At 42.5% G+C, this 13,566-nt stretch overlaps 1 protein-coding gene across 2 annotated transcripts in view; it reads right to left on the bottom strand.

Annotated features, from left to right (window-relative positions):
* The window catches only part of LOC138282511 (oxygen-regulated protein 1-like), an 896,912-nt gene that overhangs the window by 264,857 nt on the left and 618,489 nt on the right, over positions 1 to 13,566 (bottom strand). For both annotated transcript variants that reach the window (XM_069220189.1, XM_069220190.1), the window contains one exon: positions 11,625 to 11,812. In XM_069220189.1, coding sequence (XP_069076290.1) covers positions 11,625 to 11,812 — 188 coding nt within the window. The remainder of the gene's footprint in view (positions 1 to 11,624; positions 11,813 to 13,566) is intronic.

Genomic DNA, 13,566 nt, shown 5'->3' with positions numbered 1-13,566 from the left:
TGCCCAGACGTGGGTCCCGTGCTTCCCATGCCACTGGATTCAAGCTAGCCTGGCTGATGAGGGGTGAAACCCCGAAACCGGTCCCAGGATGCTTGTTTCCGGTCCAGTGAGGACCTGGCTTGGCAGTTCGGTCTGGACTGTTCCCATGAGGAACGGGGTCAAGACTGATTTGCATATAAACCCAGATCTATGACTGGGGGTGAGTGTTTGACAATGTTCAGCATTCCGTCCATCACTTGTTGTTTTTGCTTTGTCGCCCTAAGTGGGAAGGGTATGCCCAGACGTGGGTCCCGTGCTTCCCATGCCACTGGATTCAAGCTAGCCTGGCTGATGAGGGGTGAAACCCCGAAACCGGTCCCAGGATGCTTGTTTCCGGTCCAGTGAGGACCTGGCTTGGCAGTTCGGTCTGGACTGTTCCCATGAGGAACGGGGTCAAGACTGATTTGCATATGGCTGGGTCCAAACTGGGGTGGCATGGTGAGCAAAAGAACGATGGATTAAACCCAGATCTATGACTGGGGGTGAGTGTTTGACAATGTTCAGCATTACCGTCCATCACTTGTTGTTTTTGCTTTGTCGCCCTAAGTGGGAAGGGTATGCCCAGACGTGGGTCCCGTGCTTCCCATGCCACTGGATTCAAGCTAGCCTGGCTGATGAGGGGTGAAACCCCGAAACCGGTCCCAGGATGCTTGTTTCCGGTCCAGTGAGGACCTGGCTTGGCAGTTCGGTCTGGACTGTTCCCATGAGGAACGGGGTCAAGACTGATTTGCATATGGCTGGGTCCAAACTGGGGTGGCATGGTGAGCAAAAGAACGATGGATTAAACCCAGATCTATGACTGGGGGTGAGTGTTTGACAATGTTCAGCATTCCGTCCATCACTTGTTGTTTTTGCTTTGTCGCCCTAAGTGGGAAGGGTATGCCCAGACGTGGGTCCCGTGCTTCCCATGCCACTGGATTCAAGCTAGCCTGGCTGATGAGGGGTGAAACCCCGAAACCGGTCCCAGGATGCTTGTTTCCGGTCCAGTGAGGACCTGGCTTGGCAGTTCGGTCTGGACTGTTCCCATGAGGAACGGGGTCAAGACTGATTTGCATATGGCTGGGTCCAAACTGGGGTGGCATGGTGAGCAAAAGAACGATGGATTAAACCCAGATCTATGACTGGGGGTGAGTGTTTGACAATGTTCAGCATTCCGTCCATCACTTGTTGTTTTTGCTTTGTCGCCCTAAGTGGGAAGGGTATGCCCAGACGTGGGTCCCGTGCTTCCCATGCCACTGGATTCAAGCTAGCCTGGCTGATGAGGGGTGAAACCCCGAAACCGGTCCCAGGATGCTTGTTTCCGGTCCAGTGAGGACCTGGCTTGGCAGTTCGGTCTGGACTGTTCCCATGAGGAACGGGGTCAAGACTGATTTGCATATGGCTGGGTCCAAACTGGGGTGGCATGGTGAGCAAAAGAACGATGGATTAAACCCAGATCTATGACTGGGGGTGAGTGTTTGACAATGTTCAGCATTCCGTCCATCACTTGTTGTTTTTGCCATTCTGTGGGTCTCCCGCATTGTGGTTTCACAAAAACCAAAACAACTTAGTGAAGTTTGCGTATGTGTGGGCATGAGATCATTAAGCATGAGTGATATGTAACACCAACGGAAAATGACATAGTATCAGACGGAAGTGGATCCTGTTGCTTCTCAAGGATAAATGTAAAAGCTGGCCACAATCAGTTATGCCATTATAAATCATGTATGTACATCACCAACTGTTCTGCTTGCCTAGACCTCCTGTGCTGTACAGTGGAAGATTTATTAAGACAAGAAATTGATCACTCTTACAAAGCCTCTAAGAAACCTATTAACACCTGACATTCCATTGCAGTGGTGAGGAAGAATGGCAGAGAAATGTAAGATACCAAAGATGCCCTGTCAGCTACCAGGAGTTTTTTAACTTTACAAAACCTACAGAGATGGCTGTGGATTATGTTCCTGTTTGTTAAATGAATGGACTGTAACACTGTTTCTGTAAATCCACATTTATAAGGAATAGGCCTGAGGAACATATGCAAGCTGTGTTCTCACAGTGACTGAAGAATGACATTCAAGCATTGCAAATCCTTTGGATACTGTAATTCTCAGTTTTATTTGTATGGGAACCAGGTCAAGGTCTACAGGGAGCACATGCCATGTATTACTAGGGTGTCTTTTCCATTCCCTCTACTGCCTCACAATGAAAAATTGATATTGCAGTTGCATCAATATTTGTTCAGGCTTGTGTATCAACCAGGGTGGTTACAACGCTGCTAACCACCATGTCCCATCAATTGAGGGCAATAACTCCTGGTGAAAGCACACAAGAAACTAAAACAGATCAATAGTGACCCCGCATAGTGGATGATTCTAAACCCAAACCAATAAATCTTAAGGACCATATTGGTGCCACTTAAGCTGATGAATGGATGTCCACTGCAATGACAAATACAAAACATAATGAATGGGGAAACATTCTCCAGGAGAAATCCTATCACCTAAGGGAGGCAAGGACTACCCTACAGACACTCTTCAACATTCACTATGAACTGTCAGTGATCACAAAGGGGCTTCTCACAAGAAAAATGTAAATTATAATACCTGCTAACTTGCTATCTGGCATTCTCAAGCTAGTGCATGTTGACATCCAGGGAGCGGTGAAGACTGAGATGTAAATCTTCCAATAGGTCTGCTTCCTTGACATTGACAAGCAATTAGAAGATTGGTGGTCAGTGAACAGAAGTAAAAAGTTCACCTCCACCAAAACAACCTTTAAGTACCTTGGTCAAGAATAACTGTAGATTTTGTATATCTACCAGATGGGCTACATGTGCTAGAAGTTATTATAGCAAATACATGCAAATGCAAATAGAATAGCTGACTGCCTCTTATGAAGTTACAACTAAACTTGAGAAATTATTTTCAATGCATGAGCTTCCATCAGAAGTTCAAACAGAGTATGGTTATAGCTTTCATGGTCATGAATTTGCTTTGAATCTATAATCTTTGAACGTTATACACTGAGAAATCATACCCACATGGCCACAGGCCAACAGAGAGGTTTATGAGGCTTTTAATGTTTTTTCAAATTTCTGAATTGGAACCTGGCAAAAGAGAGTTCATGGGAGTATAATAATCCTGCACATGCCCCCAAATGTACTACCCCTCATCCATGTTACTAACCAGTTTGTGACAGACAGTAGTTTGAATATTCCAATCTGGAACTATTCCATCACCCCCTGTAAGCGATATTACTTACTGCCACAGGCAAACAAACAAGCAGATAGCCAACCGAAGTCATGCCAAAGATAGAAATATTCAGATGGGAGATAAAGTATTTTTGCAAGATCTCTACCCGTTACCATGTTCTGCACTCGTTTCAAACCAATATCCTGGACTGTTATCGAAAAGCACTACTATGTGTCAGGTAAATTGGGAATGTGTGCCTTGGAAAATATCAAACTTCATGAAGCTCTTAATGGAAAAAAACAGATCAATCAAAGTCATGATGAGCATCAGGAAGATGTTAACACTGATGAATTTCTGTCTACAACCTTGTCAAATATTCCTTTCAATATCTAAAAGTCCATTCAGATGAGCATGCCATTATGAACAGTCAGACTTCCCCTTTCTCTCAGCATTGAGACTTTGTAACTTGAGGTCATCTGATACAGAATCTATCAATGTAGCAGAAGTTTTGAATATTAACCCTCATGTCACAATGATCATCCATACGTGACAGTGTATGCCTTCTGTTAATCACAGTATGAATGGTTTAGTTGTAAAGTGGTGCACTTAAATGCCATATTAACGTGCATTCACTCTAGGATAGCAGTTGATACACATGTGGTATACCTCTTTAACTTCATGCTTAAAGAATTAGTTCGTCATTGTGTTATAATTCATGATGAAACCTAATAGTGTGCACTAAAACCATAATAGAGTTGACATGAAAAGTCTTTAAAAAGTGATGTGCAAATGTACAAATTGCTGCAATCTGTTATTGCTTTTTGAAAAAGTTAACAGTATCGTTTTCGTTTTGAATGCATTATAACATGAACAAGCCTAGTAGCTCATTAATATTGATTAATGGTTTGGAACGTTAAATGTGCATTAAATGCATAGATGAATGTGATGTTTTAATTAATTGCATTCGCCTAATTGAGGTCTGCAAGGCTCTGCTTTGTGACTGTGCAGAAAATGTTTATTCATTCTTGCTAACGTGAACCTTTCACCTCAGAAAACTAGCTTGGTAGTAGATATTTTATTGTTTTACGCATAGAGAGCTTGGGAATTTGGCATTGAATCCGAAATATTCAGAATTGTCAATATATATAAATGTATCAGAGCCGCATGGATGAGACCAGATGGAATATTTTCTACCTGTTGGTAATGGGAACTTTCTACAGTGTTGCAGCCTGTGTCGCATGATTGATTTCTATTGAAAGTTACACCTTCTGCATCATATGGAATGATGGATTGACAAATCATCTTGCCCAGTGAACTTTAATTAACTGTTCTTTAGATGGATTTGCGGCACTCCACAGTTTCCCCTTGAGAGACATTTTCATCCTATTCTGTTTGTTGAACCCTTTGGACTCTGAGAGGTGTTGTCCTCTCTGCCCTTGCCCCTTCTAAATGCTTTTTCTGAGATTTAGAGATTCTTCCCTGGGCCCCAAGAAGAAGACTCTTTGGCCAAGCTTCTAAAACGGTGCCGCTTTTCCTTTTCTATTTTTGCCCACTTTAATTAATGACCTGTTAGCCCTGATTTTATTTTCCAAATTCCTTTTGTCCCTTTTATATTTTTTGCCTTTTTGCCCACATGTGTTTAGCCCAGCACATGTTAACCCCTGAATGGCTAATCTTTAGGGTTTTCCCTTGCCAAAATGTGCTTAACGTAGATGACTTTAAATTGCTCTAATTCTGAACAGCAGTTTGTTTTCTGCAGATCAGGTGATTCTTCTTAAGTTCGGCATTGTTTTTGTTGAATGTTTAATTCTGTTAATGTTAGTTGGTGTGAATCTCTTTCACTGCCTACATCAACCCTTGGTGATTCAGTATCCTTATAACTTTGTCTTGAGAACTGCCTACATGACTTTGAGTTTGAGCAGACTGATGTTTTCCTTGTGTGACCACATTAGGCATCACTGTGAAATGTGATGAATTTTCCTCCACACCCTTATGCTGGGTCCAAAGATTCATTGACCTTGATTAAGCATTACCCGGCAAAGGAGAAATGCTCCAGCACTATCAATGTCTCTTTCTCATTGGATATTGTTTATGTTACTGTTTCCTTGACCTCTCAATTTTATCTTAAGCACCTAATTTGGATGGAAAGGTTGTGTTCTCACTCTCACAGGACTGTTGTATTAAGGTTTGAATAAAACAAGGAAACAATTATTTTTGTTGCTCTGTTCAGCTTTTGTGAAGTAACTAAAAAAGAAAGATGCCAGAAGCGCGGGCTCCTGAAGATCTTTGCTGCCACAAATCGCATTACTATTATGTCTGAAACTGAATGTTGCTCCGACGGGTCCTGCTTAACAACAGTAACACCTTGAAAAGCCCAGAGTCATGTTAAATGTAAAGAAAGCACTGGCCTTGGTGGGAGTCAGGCAGAAAGATAAGGAAAGCAATCCCTGACTTTAGATCAGGCTTTATTTTATAACAGTCACCCTGATATTATTTAACCTACTCGAAGTGGATTTGAAAGTAAAACCTTTGTGGTGAAGCCAATAAGTTTTTTATTACCTGTTCAAGGCTTTTGAAATATTTACCTGATGGGGATTGTTAAAAAGGAATCCAAAGTTAGAACAATTGCTGTTCTACCTATGTGACTTCATGTTTGGAAGGCAGGGCAAGTATCAAATAAATGTTTGGAATGTTAGAGAATGCTGAGAAGGTGTTTGCAGAGTTAGGTGTTCCCATGGCCCCTCAGTTACTTTCCTTGTATTTGTAGACCCTGGCTCCATTCCTTCATGTTTAATTTCGTCTTTCATGCTTGTGAATGGTTGGCCTGTTGTTGTTAAAATTATTTTTGTTACATTGATTTAGTTCACAATCGTTCTTTAGTTTGTGATTATTTCCCAAAAGCACTTTTGTCACAGAGATCCTAGAAGAAGCGAGAGAGCGACTGGACTCCAGTATGGGTTTTAGTTGCCCCATTATGTTTTTACTGTTGGCTGTGTTCGCTATAATTACTGAGCTTTGCTTCCTCATGAACAGCACAATCGAGCCCTTTGAGGATGCGGTGTGACTTCCTGAGTGGATTTGCCTGTAAATTCTGCTGCTCGACATCACAAAAAGGCACGCTGTAAACTCCTTTTTTTATTTTTCTTTTATTTGGAGGTACTTCTGCCATTTCTTTTCTTCACTGTCTTAGTATGTTCTTTTATTACTAGGCGCCATTTTGCTTTGACAGAGGGTTGGGCCTGTTGGTATTTTTATTAGCTTAATTTTAGATTCATTTGTTTCACAATTGTTCTTCAGTTTCGGATTCTCTTTAGGGCTCTTCTTACATAGAAGCCTAGATGAATTTCAGGTGTGGCTGGCTCAAGTTCAGGATTTAGTTAACCAATATGTTTTTACTGTTGGCTGAGGTTACCGAGACTGCTGGACTCCATTCCTCATGACCTGCACAAAGGCATCCTATATAGGATGCGGTGTGCGTATGCGCTGCTAGTAAGTCTGTCTGAGTCTGTCCATGACCTAGAAGTGAACAGTGCCAATCATACTCTTTCAACAATTTGCCAGAGTAAGTTTTGTCTGTTTTCATTGCTCTCATGAATCCCGCCTTCTGTTTCAATATAATCATATTCATCCTCACAAACTCCCTTGTGAAACTATCTTGCCCTTGAAAACATAATGCATCTTGCTGTCATTGCCAGCACAGCAACATCAGCTCACATACTTCCTCTTCAGCCCCCCACGGGCATCGGATTCTTCATAATTCCCTCCTCACCTTCTCACTTTTAATTCATTCACCCTTAAAGATACCACCTCTAATTGTTCGATTTCATCTGAATCGGATATTTCAAGTGAATATGACATGGTAGGCCATCTTAGTTCCATAAAGACTGGTTCCTCCTGCACCTTCAGGCATCTCCAATTCAGTCCAATTAGTGCAAGATCTTTCAGAAAACATAGACGGAAATCTTTGATCTTATTAGAGACTCTTGTCCTGCACTCAAATTATCACAGAAACCTGGACACACAAGGCATCCCAGCCAGATGTCGGTTTTGAGTCTCATCAAAGCAAAAAGGCAACCCACCTACCAGGACATGGAACAATGGGAGAGGGACTGGCCATTTTTAAAGAATTATTTTCTCTTACACCATTTCCACTAGCACTTTTTCTTAAGCCGAAAACCTCACCTTAATATTACTATTGTTGTAGAGTGACCATATTTTTAAATCCAAAAAAAGGGACATTTCACAAAAATAGAAACAGGACTATAATTTCTAATCCATTAAGGGGTCCAAAATGACTTTGACGACAGCACTAATGAATGCAGAAAGCACTGATACAGAGGCACTAGGAGATAAAAAAATAAATACAACTTTTACACAGGCTATCATAGGTGCTACCCAACTTGATTTTTGAAAAGTTTGGTACTTAATCGTACATTTATACACATAAAAGCTTGTTGAGTCCATCCTTTCTCATAAACCAGGACAAGTGATGAATTTCGTGACACTTTCACTATGCATGATCACAATACATGTGCGACATCTGGCCACCTTTTGTTGTCTAGAAACTGCACTTATACTTTAGCACGAGCCTATTGTCCTCCCCCTTCAGCACACAGTTTTACAGAATTATTTCCTAATGTAAGTATCACAATTGATCTCAGCAATTCTAATCTTATGTGCTTAGGTAATTGTAACCTTCAGATCAATGCATCACCTAGAAAGAACTGATTCACATTCTCTACTAAAATTAATACTATGCCCTCATTATGACCAAGAGGGTCAGATCAAAGACCCACAATGCCAGGTACACTACTGATCTACTATTTGCAAACTCAGAGGTTGATATCTCTCCAGTTATCACATATGCCCATGCAGGCTTCACTTTTCATTTGAAATTCTCCTGCCCAAAAAAGCAGAATCCACTGCCTGGGCACTTCCTAAAAGGTCCTGTCAAAAGTCACTTATCACAGTTCTCACAACTTCCTGGCCTCTCATCCACCCCCAGACATTTCTATTGACAACTTTATTAAACATTATGATCAGTGGTTCTTAGATGTAATAGATCAAGTAGCTCCTTGTAGAATTGCTCATTACCAGGTCTAGACCTTCGTCTCGCTGGTACACTGATATTTTCAGTTTAGCTACATTGGACCGTAAAAATGCAAACAGAAGCGGACACATAGATCATTCTATACCCAAACATCAAGTGTATCAAAAAATGCTACAAGTTTACAAAATAAATATTCCACCAAGCAAGAACATCTTGTGTCACCTCACAATTTGAGCAGGCTAATTCTTCTTCCAAGTCAGTCTAGATAATAGTTAACAATCAGATAGCTGCTCCACCTTGATCACACATTCTTAAGCTCTTTGTGATGATTTGTCCTTGTTTTTACATAGCAAAATAAAAGCCAATGTGGAGACATTTCCTGGGCTTACCTTGATCACTGATCTCAGTACAGTAGAGTACAGTCGGTCTATATAGGAATCAATACACTCTCCAAATTTTTTTGCTAGAAGAGAACCATCTTATATTCTTTGCCTTTTCATTAAATACAGCTTGCCACTCTTTATCTTTGCACTGCTCATCATCTTATTGATCGTCTCACCTCAGCTCTTACCTCTCTTTACCGCCAATTTCTTCAGGAAGGCAAGGTCTCTACAGCATAGAAGCAGGCTCTAGTTCTATCTTTTTTTTAATATAAAAAACCCTTTAGCTGATGCTCCCACTCTCAGTAGTTGAAGGCCTACTTTGTTACTTTCTTTCCCAAGCAAGATCCTGGAGAAGGAAGCTGACAAACAACTGCCTGCTTTCTTGCAGCATAAGCAAGTATTGATGAGGTTTTCGAGGTCAGCACTGAGACAGCACTCGTCTCGGTGCTAGATCACATCTGTATTCAAGTAAATCAGGGATGTGCTCTGCTCCAGGTCTTACTCGATCAGCATTTAACACAGTAATCTCATACAATCCTGCCCAATTGTTTCTTTAAAACTGGGAGGAGATATAAGGCATTCAAATGAATTTCATCCTTCCTGTAAGAAGGTGTACAGGTAATTCAATTTCCACCTATTAGATCAGATTTACACAAGCTTGAACAGGGAGTCTTCTCAGGGGTCCTGTTTCATCTTCACTCTTTGAAATTTGTACGCCACTTCTTGGCTTATCTCATTTGTACCTTTGGACTGCCCTTTTCTACATATGCAGACAATACTCAAATCATCTTTTATTTCTCTGATTCTAATGTTAGCACCAATATCAACTTCCAAATCTGCCTTTTAACAGTTCATAAATGGATGAGCAATAATTCCATTTAGATCAACACCGATAAAACCGAAATTATTCTTCTGGGAAAGCAGGTAAGCACTCTAGTCATATGGCTCATGGCCCTGTGAATTAGTTCCATCACTCACTCGTGTCATGGAAGTGGGAATCCTGGGTTTCTGCACTGATCAGAATCTTACTTGGTCTACAAAAATTAGCAAGCTTTCGGACTTACGCTCCAATCAGCTTTGAATGCTGTGCAAAAGTTGTCCAGGCCACAGTTTTATCCAGACTTAACTACTGCAATGCACTCCAGGCATGGACTCCCTCCGAAATCGGTGTTCTATCATCAACAAACTCAAAATACTTCAATTTGTCTGAATTTTTTACTTCATCATGACATCCATATTTCTGCTTTGAGTGCTTCCTGTCCATAACTAAATGCATTATGTTTAAAAGTCTGTGTCTACCACATCACACTATTCATGGAACTTGTCTTATCTTAATGCCAAACTGATGCTGTACAAGCATCCCTGAACTCTTCACTTCGCCTCCACATTCTTACTCTTAGTTCCAAGAATCCTATGCCAACAAACTGGCAGCAAGCGTTCCTGCAGCTTATCCCTTAACTTTGGAACTCATTACCTCTGTTTATCCCCTTATTATGAGACCACACATTGTCCTACAAATCCTTCAAACCCTGACTTTTTCAATATATCCCCATAATGACTTCATACCGTCCTATTACCACCCACACAAGCTGAATCACAAGAGCCAGAACACCTTTAGGGGCAACTTTTTCCGCTCCCTAAGATCTGTTTGTTTAGATACGTTTAGGCTGCTGTTTGAAGGGCAGATCATGAGACTGGTCTTCGGGGATCAAATTAGACTCTGAGGCAAGGAAGTTCATGTTACCACAGTATAGTTTAGTAAAATTGCAATCACTAGTATCTGAGGTAATGGCCGGGAGAAAGTGTGAAATGATGAAATACCCTGCATCATTTGCTGGGACACCTAACTCTTACTTGTTAAGTGCTTTCTTCTTTCCAGAACTGTTTGCCAACACGCAGCTTTGGCGATGATGAGCACTGTGAAGTACCTTTGTAGGATGAGCTTATTAAACGGGGATCAGGCTAGACTTAGAGCTCTGACCAGGCTGCATAAGCAGAGAGGCATTCCCTGCTACTGAGGGAGGGTGGCGTCACGCACATTGGTCTTAGGGACTCCCAAAAAGTGATGGATGTAATATTTGAATTCATCTCAGCTGCTTGCTTGAATGCTTAAACTAATCCCAACAACAGGTAGCCACTGTGGACTGCATTAAGCCCATCACTTTTTCCTCAATGTGCCACTAGGGAGAGGAAGGGACTACATACAAACAAGCCTCGGTCCTTCTGAACCAGGAACACTCCAGCACTCGGCCACATCCCTCCTAAACGGACACACAAGCAACGCTAGGCTGATTCCAGTTTTGCTGAGCCTCATCTGTGAGGTGAAGCTGGGGTCCTACACATAGTGAGCTGTGGGGCCCACCTCTGTGCCCCTATGACAGGTGGTGAGAGGAGAAAGCCAAGGAAGGAGGCGCGCGAAGGAGGAATTGATTCTTGTAACAAGGCAACTGAGTGCTGAACAGCAGGAGATTATGAATCAGTATTTAGATTTGTTTCGAACGGAAGACGGTAACATGTCATGTTTTCAACGGAAAATGCTTTAATTACACTGATGAAAGAAATAACACTGTTTGTAGAAGAGGACACGTCTATGGAGCTGCTAGAATTAACAGCTTGGGTAGCGGATCTCTGTTTGCGAAAAAAATACTAGGTGACGGATTAACAATTTATATCGTGTTTAGTGTTTAATTAGGTTTGTTGGAATGTAGAAAAGAGGGTCAGGTTATAAGGAATCCTCGGTCTATCGAGTGAATAAGCTGGTGCAAGGAAGGTGACAGGATTTTCTTGAGACACTGATGAATCTCTGGGTTTTTATTAGTACAAGTGCATAGAGCATGTATCATGCAAGTGTGCAAAGGAGCAAATGTTCATATTTTATAAGGTTTTATTATATATTTTGAGATTTAAGTAACACTATTTGCTCTAATGATGAAATGAAATGTACAGATTAAAGAATTGAAATTAAAGTTCCTTATGTACCTTAAATTCATCCTCTTGCTGGGCAATAAACAGCGTTTCCTTTTCATCGTTTTCTAACTTAACTGGGCCGGATGTTCCTTTATCACCATATACCCACAGGGTGACCGGTGCACGAGTTCCTGTGTCTCCTGTGAGCACCAGCACCTTCCAATCATCATCAGAGGGAGCTGGGGCCGTTTTTGTTTCCTCTGCAACACACAACCACAATACAAAAGGATAAGCATTTTACGACTGTGGAAAACGAGAACATTTTGCTCATTACTTCAAAGCATATGGCCATGGGATTGGTGATCAAATATACAGTAAGAAGATTATCGCAGGCTCCCATGTTAGGCTGCAGTCTAGTTCTTGCTTCAGACATGTTCTGACGCCAGAACATGTATGTAGTACGGGAATCGTTCTTGTTAAGGGAGTTCATGAATCACATCATATGGTCTTGGGCATATCGGTGCTTGAGAACACTAATCAGTAGCTAGGAGCCGTCGAGAGAAGAAATAGCCAGGTTTTGTAAGCTCATTGTAAACTTGCAAACTTGATATCACTAATGGAATGGTCTTCACTAACTTATGAACTAATAACAGGCACGTGGTGCCGCATTACCAGCTGCTGAGGTTTTGCCCCCTTCTTCACTCAATAATCTAACTTGCAGGAAATAGTAACCCTTGCATATTCCTATTGGTGGATCCATCCTGATGTTTTCTCAGGCAGGCATGTATCCGCTTGCTTCGGTGGTCAGTGAAAAGGTAGACTCTGTTTTGGAGTTCAGGGATACAACTTGCACCCAACTCACCTTAGTGGCCTCACACACTCCTGTGGAAGATCCATGCACAGCCGCCTGGGGCATTTGCTGGCAGCTCAGTGCTAGGTCCTTCCACTCAATGATGACAGAGGTCTTCTCTGTGTACAAGGACAAGGGCATTGCCTGTTAGGAATAGACAGGGCAAAAACAACAAGTGACATTGTCAAACATTCACCCCCAGTACAGTGATGTGGGCCTAAATCCATCGTTTTTTTGCTGCCCATGCCATTCCAGTTTGGACCCAGCCATATGCAAATCAGTCTTGACCCTGTTCCCCATGGGAACAGTCCAGCCCGAACTGCTAGGCCAGGTCTTCCCTGGACTGGAAACAAGCATCCTGGAACCGGTTTCGGGGTTTCACCCCTCATCAGCCAGGCTAGCTTGAATCCAGTGGCATGGGAAGCACGGGACCCACGTCTGGGTGATGGACGGAATGCTGAACATTGTCAAACATTCACCCCCAGTACAGTTGTCTGGGCCTAAATCCATTGTTTTTTTGCTGCCCATGCCATTCCAGTTTGGACCCAGCCATATGCAAATCAGTCTTGACCCTGTTCCCCATGGGAACAGTCCAGCCCGAACTGCTAGGCCAGGTCTTCCCTGGACTGGAAACAAGCATCCTGGAACCGGTTTCGGGGTTTCACCCCTCATCAGCCAGGCTAGCTTGAATCCAGTGGCATGGGAAGCACGGGACCCACGTCTGGGCATACCCTTCCCACTTAGGGCGACAAAGCAAAAACAACAAGTGATGGACGGAATGCTGAACATTGTCAAACATTCACCCCCAGTACAGTTGTCTGGGCCTAAATCCATTGTTTTTTTGCTGCCCATGCCATTCCAGTTTGGACCCAGCCATATGCAAATCAGTCTTGACCCTGTTCCCCATGGGAACTGTCCAGCCCGAACTGCTAGGCCAGGTCTTCCCTGGACTGGAAACAAGCATCCTGGAACCGGTTTCGGGGTTTCACCCCTCATCAGCCAGGCTAGCTTGAATCCAGTGGCATGGGAAGCACGGGACCCACGTCTGGGCATACCCTTCCCACTTAGGGCGACAAAGCAAAAACAACAAGTGATGGACGGAATGCTGAAAATTGTCAAACATTCACCCCCAGTACAGTGATGTGGGCCTAAATCCATCGTTTT

Source organism: Pleurodeles waltl, chromosome 2_2 (genome assembly GCF_031143425.1).
Source record: "Pleurodeles waltl isolate 20211129_DDA chromosome 2_2, aPleWal1.hap1.20221129, whole genome shotgun sequence".
Taxonomy (NCBI): domain Eukaryota; kingdom Metazoa; phylum Chordata; class Amphibia; order Caudata; family Salamandridae; genus Pleurodeles; species Pleurodeles waltl.
The sequence above is the reverse complement of the archived record's forward strand: the minus strand, read 5'-3'. Positions and strand labels throughout refer to the sequence as shown.